The following is a 16,283-nucleotide window of genomic DNA, read 5'->3' as shown; positions in this document are numbered from 1 at the left end:
CTGAAGCTAAACCAGTCACACAGAAAGAGCTAGCATCTAAGCTAAATAAATCAGTGATGGACGAACGGCTCTCAAGCAGGAAACTTTATTGAAGTATTTGTATAGTCATTGTTACCATGGAAACCTGAGGAAAATTTCTACAGCTGTTCAAACTGGCAAGCGTGTGTGAAACGCGGATTAGACGATTGAAGTTGTTTTGGATGCGATTTTGGATGCAGCGGGCTGATTTTAAGGTGACTCGGGCGCCCTGAGTGGAGGCTTTCGGGCAGAAATATAAATATAGATCTCAGTATATCAACAAAGTGTGTGGAAAATAGAAAGGTTACTCTTTAGCACAAAATACAGAGCAAAAATATAAATATCAACTCTATGACGACGTCACAACACAGATGCTGAACATTCTCAAATGAAAAACAACTAACCAAGCAGCTGAGGTTAATGTGCTACGCTACAGGCTAGCATGTCCTAATCATCATTTTCAGCATTTAGCAAGCTAATACTAGCAAAACGCTAGGAGGGAATGTCTTATGGGACAGCAGTTAAAGTGCATATGAACAGAAGCTAGCAAGTGTCCATTTCCTGGCCACCTGATTGGTTCTGATCATGTGACTGGCTCCCAGTTTCATCACATGACTGGTTCCTGTCCATGTCATGTGATCGGTTCTCGTTAACATCGTCGTGTTCATGAATGTAACCTGATTGGTTCTTTCCCTCTCGGTCATCCGAGTGCTTTTTGTCAATTTCATGTTTTGGATCCTCGCCTTCACAGCCTGATCGGTTCTTGTCCCCGTCATGGGATTGGTTCTCATTCTTCTCTTCGCTACCTGATTGGTTCTCGTCAACTTCATGTACTCGGTTCTCGTCTTCATCGTGTGATGAATTCTTGTCCGAGTCGTGCGATTGTTTCGTGTTCGTGTGTTGCGGTTGACCGGCGTCCTCGCGCGATTTGCGTTCCTCATGCCGAAACATCAAGATGGAGTTGTAAATCTTGAGGGCGGGACCCAGTTTGATGGACATGATCCGGATGATGTCTCGCTGCGTGAGGAGAAGGAAGGCCCTCCCGTCGATTTGCTGGACAGAGTCAGAGGCCAATCAGATCACAGCGATGCTGAACAAGAGCCGAGCTGCTGATTGGTCTCCTCACCTCATCGCTGAATTGTTTGGCCAAGTCCTCGCAACCAGGGAGGGACTCCACAAACGCGCACACCTGAAAGTCACGCTCAGAGGTCTCACATACACAAATTGAGGAACGGAATTTCACGAGTTGAAACGTTGCCGGCACCTGCTGCACGCTCCAGTGGCGGACGGCGCTGGCGTGCACTCTGGTGACCCCGGGCAGCAGTTTGCGGTGCTGCTCCCAGCACAGCGACGGGTCGCAGGTGGGCGGGGCCGACATGGCGGACAGGAAGACGGACTGATGAAGGGCCTCTGGGACAAGGACACGCCCACAATGGTCAGAAGACCGCTTCTGGTCACATGACGCGTTGCTGCCGTACAGTACCTGGAGCACAGGCTTGAATTTTGCGCTCCTCTTCTTCCGCTTTCACTGGCAGAAATGTGGACTTCCTGTCGGCGGAGTTATGACTCTTACAACGCAAGCACATAACAGTCCTAAAGCAACCACAAGGCGTTCTAATCCACTTAGCGGCCGTGCCAATTTGATGTGCCGAAGCAACATGCCTGACCTGTCAGTCATTCTTCTTCTTTTCACCACAGGAGGCAGCAGAGAGTCCCCGGACTCTGTCTTCACCTCATTGCTCCCCCTGCTGGACACATGCTATTAAAACTCCCTCAAGTTTTAAAATGTCAAAAATGTTGAAACGTGGCCAAGCGAGAAAATCAAAATTACCCTTGTGACGGGTGGCCTGGGCCATTTGTGGCAACTCCTCCGAGCCGATCAGGAAGCAGCAGCTCCTTACGCACATTCATATCCGAGTAGGGACATCCGAAGGCACTGACACACGAATGCAGTGTCAAATACGTGATGGCGGGCGGCCATCTTTGCAATCAGACTCTTTTTCACCAATAAGAGCACTCAACTCTTAAGTAGTCATTGATACCACTTTTGATACATATTTCGTATAATTTTGCAGTCACTTAAAAGTCTTGTCAGGCATGTCCTTGAAGTATCGGAGCATTTTTACGAGTACAAAAGGAACTTACATAATTATAGTGTTTCAAAGAATTGTATTTGTCTTAATATTTGTACATTTTTACATTCTTGTTTTATACCCCAAAAAATTATCGTGATTTCAATTATTACCAAAAGAATCGTGATTATTATTTGTTCCCATAATGGAGCAGCCCTAGGGCTGGGTAAAAAAATAAAAAAATAAAAAAATAAAAAAAGTGCCTCCGCAAAATTCACTTTGGAGCTCAATATTTGTGGAGTTTTGATCATGTCCTGGACATTTAAGAAGAATTGATGTTCCACAATTAATCGATATCAGACTGAACTCGTATGAATCGAATCGGTGAAAATCGAAATCGAATCGAACTGAACTCTTGTGAATCGAAATGGATGGAGGAAGAGAGAACCGATACCCAGCCCTAATCCCTGATAACGACGACATGCTCGTGAGTGCAGAAAAGGTGACAGCAAACGTCTACCTGTGGTGTCCGGTGTATTTTGGTCCTTTGATGTGTCCAACTCCTCGGCAGCCCGATGTGGGACACACACCCTGAGAATGGGAAGGCGAGCTGGACCAGTCTACAAACGCACACGCACGCACGCACGCACACGCCGTTGACAAAGCGGAGCGGATGACTTGATTGTGTGCTGGCCGACGGCGGTCAGACTGACCCGGCGGCATCTCCAGCGGATGACCCGTGCGTTGACACCAGCCGACCGGATGGAGGTCGGCGAGGTCACTGTCGCACCACACGTCGAAGTGATGAGACCAGCCGTCGTAGTGCACCTACACACACACACACACGTGCATTTTTTTAAAGAGCCTACGAACGGACGGGTCGTCGGTCACCGAGGTGGACGTTCGGCGGCCACGGCGGCAGCACCTTGACTCTGTGGTCGTCCGTTTCTGTTACCGTGGCAACACGAATAAGCACGGGATTCCTCTTATCGACCGCCTCCAATTTTTGGTTGGTCTGAAAAGCGTGCGGAGCTCTCTGATTGGACACACAAGCGCGCATCACTTTAAGCTGATTGGACGCTGATCATCAGTGATGTCATTTCCTCCCGTTTCCTTACCGGAGCGAAAGCTGACCTGGGAGCAGCTTCCAAAGCGCTCTCTCGCAGGTACTCCTCCCAGGTGAAGTTCTCGGGGTCAGGGTGACCTGAAGGCGGTATTGATTAGCGTCGATCGGTTGAGCCTTGGCTTTCGTGATCGGCATACCGTGCGGCGCGGTCAAAGGTCGTCCGTGTTCTTCACACCAGCCGACAGGGTGGATCAAAGGACTGCTGCTCTCGCACCTGAGGCGTCGAGCAACCCGTCAACAAACGGACCAATCAGAGTGCTCCCTCTCAACGAGGATCTCACCAGTAGTCGTACGAGTTGTCCCAGTTGTCAAAATGCACCAGGATGCGATCGTCCACGACGTCGGCCACCGACGCCACGCAAACCAGGCCCGGGTTCTTCTTGTCCACTGCCTCCAACTTCATGCCCACCTGGAAGCCGCACGACTGAGTGCACACCGACAGACAGGTGAGCAGACGGATCGGCAGGTGAGCAGACAGACAGGACAGACAGACAGGAGAGCAGACAGAAAGATTGGTAGACAGGTGAGATGGACAGACGGACAGACAGAGGTGAGCAGACGGACAGACAGACACAGGTGAGCAGACAGACAGACACGTTAGCAGACGGACAGACAGACACAGGTGAGCAGACGGACAGACAGACACAGGTGAGCAGACAGATAGACAGACACAGGTGAGCAGACAGATAGACAGACACAGGTGAGCAGACAGATAGACAGACACAGGTGAGCAGACAGACAGACAGACACAGGTGAGCAGACAAACAGACAGACGGACAGACAGACAGGTGAGCAGACGGACAGACAGACACAGGTGAGCAGACGGACAGACAGACACAGGTGAGCAGACGGCCAGACAGACAGACAGGTGAGCAGACGGCCAGACAGACACAGGTGAGCAGACGGACAGACAGACACAGGTGAGCAGACAGACACAGGTGAGCAGACAGATGGACAGACAGACAGACACAGGTGAGCAGACAAACAGACAGACGGACAGACAGACAGGTGAACAGGCAGACAGACAGACAGAGTGTGGTATACTTACAGTCGTGCGACAGGCGAAGAGGGACTGGGGTGCGGCCTGAGCCCCCGTGGACTGTAGATACAGCGACCAATCAAAATCGCTCTCACTGAAACCTTGAGAGAGACCGTTTGGGAAAGGTCACGTGACGGGTCAGATGTTACCCATTTAAGGGGCGGAGCTTCAGCCTTCACCTTTAGGTGGGTGGAGTCTGCGTCGGTTGCGCCGACACCAGCCCGCCGGTCGGATGTCGTCCGAGTGGCCGTCGAGCCAAAAGTCGTAGCATTCCGAGTAGCCGTCAAAGTGCACGCGCAGGCGACAGCCAATCACCTGTCGGCAGGATCACAACACGCGCACACACATTTAAAACAGGGCTCGTCCTCCATTTTTATGCATCTCAGGGAGCCATTTTGCCACATCACAGTGCCAGGCGGGCTCAGCTTGCAAATGTCACGTGACCAAACCCAGAAAACAGGTGAGCCATGATTGGTCGTTACCCGTGCCATGACAACACTTCCTTAAAACAACACACTGGCCTCACCCGCTTGCCTCTTATTTGTCAGCACATTGTGCGAGTGCATGTGTGTGCGTGCGTGTTACCTCGGCAACCGTCATCACGCAGAACATATTCGGATGCAGCGGGTCGATTCCTTCCAGCTTCATCCCAACTTTAAAAGCACTTTTCTTTGTGGGAAATCCCTGAGACTGACATGATGATAGACGGCTGTCACCCTTTTGTGTTTGTTTGCGTGCGTGCGTGTGAGTGTGTATATGTGTGTGCGTTACTTCTGTAAAGAGCGCCAGAGGAGCAGCTTCAGCATTCTGCTGGTTCAGATAGTGTTGCCACGACCACAAACGTCTCCTCCCACCCACTAGAAAAACACACACACACACACACACACTCACGTGAAACTTTTACATAGATTAAAACGTATGCACGCGTGTTACTTGCCTGGAGCGCTGCTAGTTTTGTTCTTCATCTTCTTCTTCTTTGTGTCTGCAAAGACACACACGCAATTACGCGTTTTAATTTCAAATGTGAAACAACATTTTGAAAATAAGTATTCATCAAATGGAACCAGTGTCGAGGCCAGTCTTTCAGCTCCATTATTCTATCCCGGCTACAAGGCAAACGAAACGAAAGAGGAAATTAAAATCAATTTCCTTTCAAAATAAAGTCATTTACGTTTCAGAGAAGTTGGAGCATGTGACCACGCTGGTCAAATGCACCTTGCATCTGAAATAAACTTCCCTAATGAGGCATCAATAATTAATATGTTTAACGCTAACGAGTTGTGACAGGATACATTCTTTTTAGAATTGCAACAGAAGCGACCATTCGTTATCATCATTATTATTATCATCATCGTCATTATTATCTTATTAAATGATATGAAAAGTATAATTTGTCGTCCCCAAATCCAACAAGCCTCAAACGATGACGCGGACTTGATCGCCAAACAATTTCGGTCTTTATTGCGAAGGTCCGAACGGTACCGCCGGCTGCGTCGTCGCTACCTTGCCAAAGTCAGCTCGCCTCATTTGAGGAACGAAGCCACAAAAGTGGCACCTGGCCATCCGCACCCGAAGCTCCCGAGACCCGCAGAGGGGAGCCGCGGGGGGTGGACGGCGACAAGGCCGAATTACGGGGGACAAAAGATACTTACCGTTGCCGTAGATCCGCCGCCGACCGACCGGACCGACCGACAGTCGCTTCACACAAACAACACGGAAACGCTGCGCGAGCTGATGACTGCGCATGCTCAGTGCGGACAGCTTGACGGGCTGTCCCATCCGAGAAAGAAAATAAATCACTTTTTCATTTAAGTACGTCAAGTAACGTGCTTTCTTGTATTAAAAAAAATATTTTTGAATAAAACAATGGGTATCAAATTAATTCATAATCTTATTTTAATTAATTGAACGCAAAACATTGTGGGTATATTGACAAATGGAAGAAGAGTACCAAAAGACATGGCTAAATGCTATGCTATGCTATGCTATGCTATGCTTCATAGTGTCAAGCTTTGTTGGGAATCTTTTACTCATCGACTATTAACTAATCATTAGATAGGGATTTTTATAGATGACCCCCAAAAATAATCTCTGCATAGTGATCAGGGAATGAGTGAGTGATTTGGAATCATTATTCACCTATTCATCAACCCCGCATTACTATCAAGGGATTTTTGATATAGTGATGAATGGATAGGTCTGGCCAATAGAAACTTAATTGTGATTCCATTGCAGAAAAACGATGAATGTGCCAAACGGTGTGATGAATGGGCATGAGGCTATGATGGTAGTTTTGAGTTCTGATAGTTGAGTAAATGCAAAGTTTTCAAATCATTAAATAATCATTTTTTAGTAATCATGATTAATTTTTTCCCTCCCCATTATCACCGAGCCGTGGTGAACTCGAGCGGACTCGTGAGTCAAATGAAAACTACTTTTGGAAAATTACTCGTGCAGTGCTGTTGGTGCCTGGTGGACCTTCTGAAATAAGAATTGAACAAATAAATGATATTGTTGCGCTTGTCTTGTTGACTACTTTGCAAGATGCCTGGTAGGACACCGAAGGTACTAACGACTGTATACTGATGACGATTGCGTGCGTGCTCCAAGCTCCTCCCACTCGCATCCTTGCGCCCTTCCTTCCCCGCCTCCTCTCTGCTCCTGTCCAACGTCAACACACATGGAGGTGAGTTGCTCGCGCATTTTCAATTAACATCACTATTAGCGCCGTCGCATACTGTTAGCGCGATCAATGATGTCATTTATGAGGAAGAGCCTTGAAGGAAGTTTGAACAATGATTATCGTTATGACAATAGTTCTTGTAAATGAAGGATGACTATCGACAATCAAAGAAATGCATGTCAAATACTCGCAAATTAAATCTCTTGATGTTTTTGTGCTAAACACAAACATATAATGCTGCGTAAAAAAATATATAACAAGGTCTCATTCCAGTCTGAGGACCAAAGTGAAAACTCTTCCGTCTGATTGGCTGCCAACATCCATTTCCTCTTAATGGACTCGAGACACATACGCGCGCACACACTCCAGGATCAATACACCGGATGAGTCTGACTTCCTTTGAATCCTCGCGCATCGTCTCGATATCCCAAAGACGGGATACACATACAGAACTTTAGAAACACGAAACAGCTGTACACTAAACGTGCCTCTGGTGGCCTTCAGGACGATGTCATCGTCACCAACCGATCAGACATTGGCCGCTGACCCCCAGCGCAGCGCCATGGAAACGTACTGGCGAGAGGTGGAGAGCATGGAGGAGAAGGAGGAGGAAGAGGAGGAGGAGAGGAAGAGTATGGACGGTAAGAGTGGTTTGCATATCCGCCTCGCACTTCTGACGTTCGGGTTCCGATCCAGAAATATGTCAACATGTTGACTTTTTTTGATTTTTGTGACGCAGAGCTGGAGCTAGAGGAGGCGTGGCTAACAGAGGCGGGGCTATCTTCCCTACTGGTGGATTCGTCATCCGAGGAGGCCCCGCCCCCTGCCCAGGCTCCGTCCCCTGCCCAGGCGCTCTTGGCCACGCTGACGCCCCAACAAACGCACACGGTCAAGACGCGTCTACACAACTACAAACACACGCTCAAGAACTCACACCGACAACCCATCATGCACGTTAAAGACATCTTCGCTGTGAGTCGCACACGTACACACTCGCACACACTCGCACACAAACTCACCCAGTGCTGTTAGCGTTTGTTTTCTGTTCTCAGGCCGACCTTGAGTCAGTCGTAAGCTCCGCCCCTCAGAGTCACAGTAGCCAATCGGCGGCAAATTGCTATGACAAAAACACCACCAAAACCATACGAAGACACACCAAGTCAGGTAACCCGACTCGCTTGCACTTCCTGTCTCGCTGTCTCGCTCCCTGATTGGAGGATGATCTTTTTTCAGCGCACCCTAACCTTTCCGCGTTCTGTTACGACGTCGAGCCTTCGTCCCCGCCCGCCTCCTCCGCAAAGACGGCCACCGCGCAAGCCGAATGGTCGAGGCCAGCCGATTGGTTGGTGCGTGACTGTCCGTACTCGGACGGAGTGGCGGAGCATAAAAGGGGCGGGACTTGTTGGGACTGCTTGCTCGAGCACGGCGGAGACATGTCGGTGAGCGTGACCTCTGACCTCGCCCAAGCTCAATGCGTATATGATCATAGGAGTGCGACTGTGTTTAACAATTTTGGATTAGTTGTCATTAATTATTGAACAATTTTAGAGTCGATTATTCTAAGGATTTTAATAGTTGATTAATTTGATGATCAATTAATCTTGATCCATCTATACGAGATGAGAGAACTTGCGTCCCTGATGATGTTTCATGTGCGCGCGTGTTTGTGCAGTATGCGTGTCCATGTCAGGGCGTGACGCGTACAGACGACCTGTCGTCGGGCGACGTGAAGCGACTGGGCTTCATCTGTCACATCGAGCTCTCCACCTTTCTGCTGGCTTTGGGCGTTCAAAGCAAACGAACGAGGCCGGCGCGCAACAGGAGTGGCGGTGCGCTTGGTTGGTGAAGCCGGGGGTCAAAGGTCGAATGTCTTTTAAATCAGTGCTATGGTCTCTCCGTCAGACGGCGCCACCTTTGGCGTTCCTCTCAACGCACTGCTGGAAAACGACAGGAAGAAATGCCCTGGGCTCAAAGTTCCAGTCATCTTTCACAAGGTCCACGGTCTTCTTTATTAGCTGCTAACATGTTAGCGTCTTGCTTAAGTTTGTGAGGAAACACAAGCATTGTTTTGTGTGTGTGTGTGCGTGTAGTTGTTGTGTGTGTTACAGCAGAGTGGCCTGCAGACTGAAGGCATTCTCAGAGTATCAGGATCAGTTGCTCAACTCAAGGTAATACATGTGCACACGCACACACATATACTCACACACTCAGTCAATGGTGGTTTTTGTCACATGGCCCCACCCTCACCAAAAAAAAAGCGTTTGTTGCTTGATTGGTTTTCAAATGGGGTATTTCCGCCCCCTTGTGGAGACTATCAAGATGATGCATCGTGCAGTTGATGTTAAATCAACGTGAAAGTGAAACCAAAGTTAATAAAAACTAAAGAAACAACTGAAACAAAAATTTTAAATACAATTTCACTAACGGAATTAAAATATTTATATTGTTTTCAAACAACAGCTAACCAAACTATATTTTACGTTAGCAAAACAAACTAAAACTAACTATAATTAATTACTGTCTGGCAAAAATGTATTTCATTTTAGTCTTTGGCAATTAATGTATCGCACGAGGCATTGGGGTTGATTTTAACTGTATTCATATTATCCGTAACAAGAGCGTTCGAAAATAGAAAATAAAAAATAAAATAACATTTTTAAAAAGACGTTCGACAGCGTGTCGCTGATATGTGACGTCATCAAATAGCAGCCAATAAAAAAGTGCCTCTGACAACGTCTATTCTAGGCGACGATTTCGAGTGTTATTTATAACTCAGACCAAAACGCAAGGCTTGAAGTCTGTTCATTTTTTAGTTGATATGTGAAAGAACTGTATACAATATATAAAAATAATACACTGGAAAAACTGAAAGTTTTATACATCTCAAATAGAATTTAAGCAACAAATCCACTTATTTACGTCACGCTACAAACAAAATTACATCACATCGTCTCTGCAAACACACGCACAGTCATATGATGATGGCGAGTGTCATGGCCAACATGGAAATACACCTTTTGCACAGAACAAATCAACGTTTTGATCAACAAAGACTATTGGGAAGACGAACTTTTGCATCAATCAACAACTTGATAATCCACACAACTCGATATGTGACGAATTACCATTTAGATTTTCTGCGCCCTATTGCATTCTGGGAACGAGAATTAATAAATTTCGGCTTCATCCCGTCAGCCCTTTTTCTTTCGGGTATAATTGTATGTGAAAAGTGAATGTTGTAAATTGTCTCTATTGATTGTCCGAAAGGAAAAATTAACAAATAAAAACAAACAAAACAAACATCTAAACTTGCGTGTGTGTGTGTGTGTGTGCAGTACCTGCGCAGAGAGTTGGACAGGTGTCCGGAGGGGTTTGATTGGTCGGCAGTGCGACAGGTGGACGCTGCTGGTCTGTTGAAGCTTTTCATCCGAGAGTTGCCCACTCCTCTTCTGACGCACGCGCACCTGCCCACCTACCGCGCTGTGCTGGGTACGCACAAACACTCACGCACACACTCTCACGTGTTCCACACCCACGTGGCATAACTTGTGCGCGTGCCGGCAGGTGTGTCTGGGTCGGTGCACCAAGTTCAGGCGCTGCAGTTGTTGTCGCTGTTGCTTCCCGAGGCCCACAGAGAAACTCTGCGAGTGAGTGACAGTCGCAGCTGGTAAGCTCCGCCTCTCAGGCCGTCACCACGGTTACGAATTGAGCCCCGGGTCCTCTGTGCCTGCAGGCTCTGCTGGCCTTCCTCCGCCAGGTGGTCTCGCATCAGGAGCTCAACAGGATGTCTCTCTGGAACGTGTCCACGGTCATGGCACCCAACCTGTTCGCCCCCCATCGCCGTGGCAACAAGCAGCGGGACGACCTGGAGGAGGCGGTGGGCGGGGCTCACTTGGTCCGGCTCATGATCACGCACCAGGACCTGCTGTGGACGGTGAGTCCACACATGAGCGCCTCACCGTCGTCCAGCTGATGCAACCCACCTCCCCTCCCTCATTTCCTGCGACAGGTCCCCAACTTCCTGTTGTCTCAGCTGAGACAGATGAACCAAGCGTCCAATCATAAGATGGGCCTGTCCCGCCCCGGACGTCTGCTCAGGACCAGGAATGACAAAAACAAGCAGGTAAGAGCCTGAGTTATTTCTATGGCCGTTTAACTCACAATCCCCACGGATGAGGTAGTTCTCAGCTCAAAAAGAATTACGGACTCACGCTAACACTCCATGGCCTTTCGTTGAAGATGCCTTGTGGCAACCTATTGTAATAAATACCTGAAAATGTAATGACGCCTGAAAAAAAAAAAAGCACTTTGAACTCGATCATAAATGTAAAATAAAACCCAATAATAGAATTTCACCAATACAATAAAAACATGATATTGTAACACTTTATTAGATTATTGGTAATTTATTATATATTATATAATTTATTGGGAATATTCTCCCAGAAGTCTTTGCAGCACAGCAGTTCTAATCAGGTGGGCGGAGCTTACTTTGGTGAACCCTCTGCAGTTGGTTTAACACTACATAAATCAAATAATCCTCCATTTATATCAGTGTTAAAAATACACTTTAGGGGTTAAAATCAACTCTGAAAAATTTAACACCAAAATTTGAACACTCAAATTTCTGCTGTAATTGTATAAAAATTCAAATGTAGAACTTAGGACTGAAAATAAAAATAAAAATTTGGGGGGGGGGGGGGGGGTGACCCACCTATAAATGTAATTAATCCCCAACAATATGATAAGGTATTAAATATATTACAATATTAGTCAGGATTTTTTTATTACATTTGGTTTTATTACATTTTGATCGAGCCAAGTGGACATTTTATCACATTTTCAGGAAATGATTACATAGACGCCAGACATCTTCAAAACAGGAAGTGACATCTGACCCGCCGCCAAAATGTCTTCCATGTGTCGTCAAGGTGACGGAGTTGTGCGAAGGCATCATTAAGGTTCATGCTCCCCTACACGCCAAGGTTTCCATGGCGATACAGCTCGACAGGCAGATGACAGCCAAAGATGTCACCGCCCACTTCAAGTGCGACAACAGGTACACGCACGCGCCAAAAAAACGCCGCATCCTCGGATAGCGTCCGTTGTCGGTCGGAGCGACACGAAAACAAAGTCATGTGATCTCTGTCCAGCGGCGTGCAGTGTCTCTTCGAAGTCGGGGGCAACATCGGCGAGCGCCGTCTCCACCCGGACTGCCTTCTGCTGGACGTTTACCGGGTGAACCCCAGTTGCGACTGGCTGGTCAAACCCTGACGATGATGTCATCGATGACGTGGCAACCAACAGAAGCGAGCAGGACTTGAGCCGCGTGACCGTTTGTGCTCATGAAACGGAACAGAAAGTTTTATTTGAAATGGAAGCGAGCGTTTTTGTGTACGTTAGGAGCAGCTCAAGTTGTCCATGTGCGACTCCTCGGCGGCCATGGCGGCCGCCTGCAGGGCTTCCGTGTCGCTCTGCAGGGGATTGCTCAACTTCCTCTCGCTGTGCATGTTGTTTTCATGACGCTTCAGATCGGACGCCTGCCGACAAACAAACGCAAAAAGGTCAAACGTCAAGAGAGCATTTTGAGGAAACAAATCCACGGTCCGGGACCGCGACTTGAAATTTTCTCCACTTAAAAAATAAATAAAAATGGCACAATGATGGTATTGTGATGTTTTGGCATGTGGGCAAGGTGAGCCATTTGTCAGGCACAACTTACAAAAGCATCACTAGGCCACACCCCTTAAAGGCATGAGATGAATTCTACAGTACATTAAATCAGATTATATATCTAATAAATCTAAATAATACATATATATATTTGTTTTAATTATATAATATATATATATACATACATATATAAATAAATAAATAAGTCATGTGACATGGGCACCTTGGCGAAGGCCTTCGTGCACGACGCGCACACAAAAGGTTTTTCTCCTCGGTGTCGCCTCTCATGATCTTTCAGGTGAGACTTGTGCTTGAAGGCCTGCAGACAGACAGACGGGTGGGTGAGAAAAACACACGGCCAGACAGACGGACGGACGGACGGTCGCATGTCGTCCTCTCGCACCTTGTCACACATCTGGCAGGCAAACGGCCGCTCGTTGCTGTGGACTCGCTCGTGCTTTTTCAGGTCCGGAGCTCGGATGAAGGATTTCCCGCAGACGTCGCATCTGTACGGCTTGAAGCCCGTGTGGATCTTCAGGTGTTCTGAAACAGACGGGCGAGGGCGGAGTCACATCCGAAGCGCTAACTAGCCTGCCGGCGGCAGCGGCGTCTTCTTCTTTACCTTTGAGGTGAGCGTGGGTGGTGAAGGCTTTGGCGCAGATTTCACACGCGAACGGCCGCTCAGCCGAATGGAGCTTCTCATGTTTCCTAAACATACACACGGGGTCACGCACGGGGTCACGCACGCGCCAAGCGGCGAGGTCGGCCGCGACGTCCGCCGGCTACCTGAGTCTGGACTCGTCCAAGAAGGTCTTGGCGCACACGTGACACGCCAGCTGTTCTCGGTGTCCGTAGAGCAGATACTCGAACTTCATGTCGGCCGCGGCCGTGGCCCACGCGGGCGGCTGCTCGTCTTTCACCTCGCCCATGCTGTCCACGAACGTTAGCGTCTGGGTGGCGTGGTGCTCCGCCCCCAGTTCTTTTGGCTCCGTTTCCATGTCCGTCACCACGTCTTGATCGTAGCAGGACACCTGGAGGTCACGCAAGAGAGTGCAAAATCCAGATTTATTGATTGATTCCGATTTCCAAAATGGATTCAATTTGATTGAGTGTTCCCAACTTGGCGACTTTTTTTTTGTTGTCAAAAGCGACTGGCGACAAAACTAGCGACATTTTCTGATGTTCTTTTAAGGTGTTTTTTAAACTACGTTATTCCTCTCTCCGACAGTGTCCATTACTATCACATGCAAATAGTCGATTATGCAAATTAGGCAATGACATCATTTAGCGACTTCTAGGACCGCTAACCGCTCCGTTCCTTACTGGGGATTTAGCAACGTTGTTGATAAAGACCCGATTCGATTCACATTCATTTTTAATTCAGTTAAGAATTTTACGCAGTACCAATTTTGTGTTATATAGATTTAAAATTAGGGGAAAAAGACATATTAAAAGGACGGATTTATGGTTTTATTAATCAAAAGGCAAAAACAGTACAGCATTTAATTATTTTAACGCATCCTGTCTCAAGTCAAGTCATGAACATCCGAGGTCAAGTCAACAACTCGATTTCCCCTCTGCGCTACCTTATGCACGTGCTCATTGGCCAGCTCCTTCAAAATGGCTTCCTGCACACGCAGCGCCGCGTTGGGAGATTTATCCAGCTCCTGATTGGCCGTGGCCGCGACAAGGTCATCTGCGGTGGGCGTGTCCTCGTGCTCCCCGAGAACCTGCACAACCACACACGCGCCCGCCATTAAAACAGGAGGAAGAAAAAGACGACCTCCGCCAAGGCAGAACAACAGCAGCAGCCCCCCGTAGCTTAGCGAGCGTTGCTGCGAGGCCATTGTTGACGTTGACAAATATTGCGAACGGGATCGAGCGTTGACCTCGGCCTCGGCAACCATCTTTGCGATGTCGTAATGAAACTTGTCCTTCTCCTCGGTTGGCGCGTCTTCTCGTTTCTGCGGGAAGACCAGAGAAGCTGTAAGCCCCGCCCACTTCACCGTTCTCATCGCGCAACTACCCAGTTTGATACACACTGCTGAAATAAGTTCATTCAAATTGCTATTAATAATGTTATTTATAATTGATGTGAAGATATTGATCATGATTTCTCACAATAGTTAAGAAACAAATATCAATAGACAACACAATATTTTTATTTTTAAATATAAATCTGGCAGTGTTCACATTTTGAAATATTCCCTTCTCCAATTCGACACAGGCGCTCGCGCCTACCTGAGAGCAGAGTTTGTCGAGGAAGCGGATGCCCAAGATTTGTCCCGACGACATCATCAGGTTGATGTCTCTCTTCTTGATGGAGATCTTGGCCGTGTAGATGTAATTCAACACCTCTTCGAAGATGTCCGAGCGGATGAAGTCGATCTCGATCACGGAGGAGTTGTCCACCTGCGCACGCGCGCGCACATGAGTACCGCCGCCGCCGTGCGCGCGCTCCACGCGGGACTGCCGTGCGCTTACCTCGTGTTTTTTGAAGAGTTTTTTGAAGTAGTTGGAGCAGGCCGCCAGGACGCAGCGGTGAGCGCGGAACTTGACGTCTTCGACCACCACGGCGATGTCGCAGTGCTCGCCCTCCAGACGCTGCTCGTTGAGCAGCTTGAGGAAGACGTTCTTGTGCTCCTCGTCCACGTACTTCACCGTCTCGGCCATCTGCGCCGCGTGAGCATCACACACACATCCTTCACTCTTCACTCGGACGAAATTATTTTACAGATCATGTTTCGGATTTCTCCCACATTCCAAAAGTATGCATGCATGCTAGCCAGGTTCAATTAAACCTCTTAAATTGGCCATAGGTGTGAATTATTTTTTTTGTCGACGTGTGACTGGCGACTGGTCGTCTCTTGCCCAAATTAAGATGAGTAGATATTAGAAGAATTTATTAACAATTCCGAACATCCGTGCATTTGTGATATTTCCACAATGCAAAAGCTTTCTTCACATATAGTGTAAACAGATGGCGTATTGTATTGCTTTTGCCTATGACGAGCATACAAACCACAACCAGGCAGATTATTCTAGTGGTCAAACCACATTTTGAAACCTAAATAATCCTTACAAATCAAATTACAACTATTCAAAGTACAATGCTTTTCAATGAGCAGAGAGTTGACCGCCATTTTGACTTGTGACGTGCTTTGGGAATTGGCAATTACAAATTTACTATGTTGCGTTTTTAGTAAAGCTCAAAGTTTGAAAAGCGGCACACACAAAAAACACATTAATTTAAAGTGTGGAACCACAATGGCGCCAAAATGTCAAGGAATTTTTGTAACGACGTCGTGAACGTTTTGGATCGCGGGCACGCGCTTCTGAACTTGTGTGCGTGTGCACGTGACGTCACGCGCAGACGTTTTTCAAAGAGCTAACGATTAGCATGGAGCTGCTAACAAGCAAAGTAGGACACGAAACCGAAGCCCAGGCACAAGATGGGACGCCGAGGGGTTGAGTGGAGGCGGGAGCGGTCGGCCGAGGGTGCACGGCGCCCAAACGGAAACGTTTTGTTGCGAAATGGTGAAGCCGCTGCTTGATTTTCGTGGCAGAGCTCATCAAAGACCGACGCGAAGCCGCCATTAAGCTAAATAAACCAACGACCGAAGCACATTTGTGTCGTTCCCGGCAGACGGCCAACCGCCCGCCCGCCCGCTA

The 16,283-nt window shown here is 47.8% G+C and overlaps 3 protein-coding genes across 5 annotated transcripts in view; 1 reads left to right on the top strand and 2 right to left on the bottom strand.

Moving 5' to 3' along the window:
• Nucleotides 1–69: 69 nt before the first annotated feature.
• Nucleotides 70–12,118, bottom strand: l3mbtl4 (L3MBTL histone methyl-lysine binding protein 4). 3 transcript variants are annotated; one of them, XM_086066450.1, is made up of 18 exons: nt 10,277–12,118; nt 5,193–5,237; nt 5,027–5,112; nt 4,841–4,945; nt 4,435–4,570; nt 4,265–4,356; nt 3,498–3,640; nt 3,354–3,430; nt 3,209–3,294; nt 3,016–3,126; nt 2,804–2,918; nt 2,611–2,710; nt 1,850–1,954; nt 1,686–1,766; nt 1,502–1,566; nt 1,283–1,428; nt 1,145–1,207; nt 70–1,071 (listed from the first exon to the last, which is right to left on the bottom strand). In XM_086066450.1, the coding sequence occupies exons 2-18, from the start codon at nt 5,218–5,220 to the stop codon at nt 562–564; spliced, it is 2,049 nt and encodes a 682-aa protein (XP_085922576.1). In that variant the 5' UTR covers nt 5,221–5,237; nt 10,277–12,118; the 3' UTR covers nt 70–561. The 3 variants fall into 3 exon arrangements, with proteins under 3 accessions (XP_085922576.1, XP_085922574.1, XP_085922575.1); XM_086066448.1 differs by lacking the exon at nt 10,277–12,118 and adding an exon at nt 5,908–6,009; XM_086066449.1 differs by lacking the exon at nt 10,277–12,118 and adding an exon at nt 5,908–6,008 and having other exon boundaries at nt 1,686–1,763.
• arhgap28 (Rho GTPase activating protein 28) lies at nt 6,860–12,585 on the top strand. Its single transcript, XM_086066452.1, has 14 exons — nt 6,860–6,941; nt 7,443–7,579; nt 7,678–7,910; nt 7,991–8,102; nt 8,172–8,377; nt 8,611–8,767; nt 8,841–8,932; nt 9,029–9,106; nt 10,274–10,427; nt 10,503–10,585; nt 10,672–10,872; nt 10,948–11,061; nt 11,870–11,997; nt 12,092–12,585. Exons 2-14 carry the CDS (start codon nt 7,447–7,449, stop codon nt 12,210–12,212), a joined length of 1,812 nt encoding a protein of 603 aa, XP_085922578.1. The 5' UTR covers nt 6,860–6,941; nt 7,443–7,446; the 3' UTR covers nt 12,213–12,585.
• zbtb14 (zinc finger and BTB domain containing 14) overlaps nt 12,269–16,283 on the bottom strand; it is a 5,597-nt gene continuing 1,582 nt past the window's right edge. The window contains exons 3-11 of the mRNA XM_086066451.1: nt 15,096–15,284; nt 14,853–15,023; nt 14,501–14,575; nt 14,198–14,341; nt 13,398–13,642; nt 13,234–13,319; nt 13,015–13,154; nt 12,835–12,930; nt 12,269–12,478 (exon numbers count right to left, since the gene is read on the bottom strand). Coding sequence (XP_085922577.1) covers nt 12,338–12,478; nt 12,835–12,930; nt 13,015–13,154; nt 13,234–13,319; nt 13,398–13,642; nt 14,198–14,341; nt 14,501–14,575; nt 14,853–15,023; nt 15,096–15,284 — 1,287 coding nt within the window. The 3' untranslated portion in view covers nt 12,269–12,337. The remainder of the gene's footprint in view (nt 12,479–12,834; nt 12,931–13,014; nt 13,155–13,233; nt 13,320–13,397; nt 13,643–14,197; nt 14,342–14,500; nt 14,576–14,852; nt 15,024–15,095; nt 15,285–16,283) is intronic.

This window comes from Leptonotus elevatus, chromosome 21, assembly GCF_054856555.1.
Source record: "Leptonotus elevatus isolate MCC_2025b chromosome 21, RoL_Lele_1.0, whole genome shotgun sequence".
Classification (NCBI taxonomy): Eukaryota; Metazoa; Chordata; class Actinopteri; order Syngnathiformes; family Syngnathidae; genus Leptonotus; species Leptonotus elevatus.
This window is presented reverse-complemented; position numbering and strand designations above follow the sequence as displayed.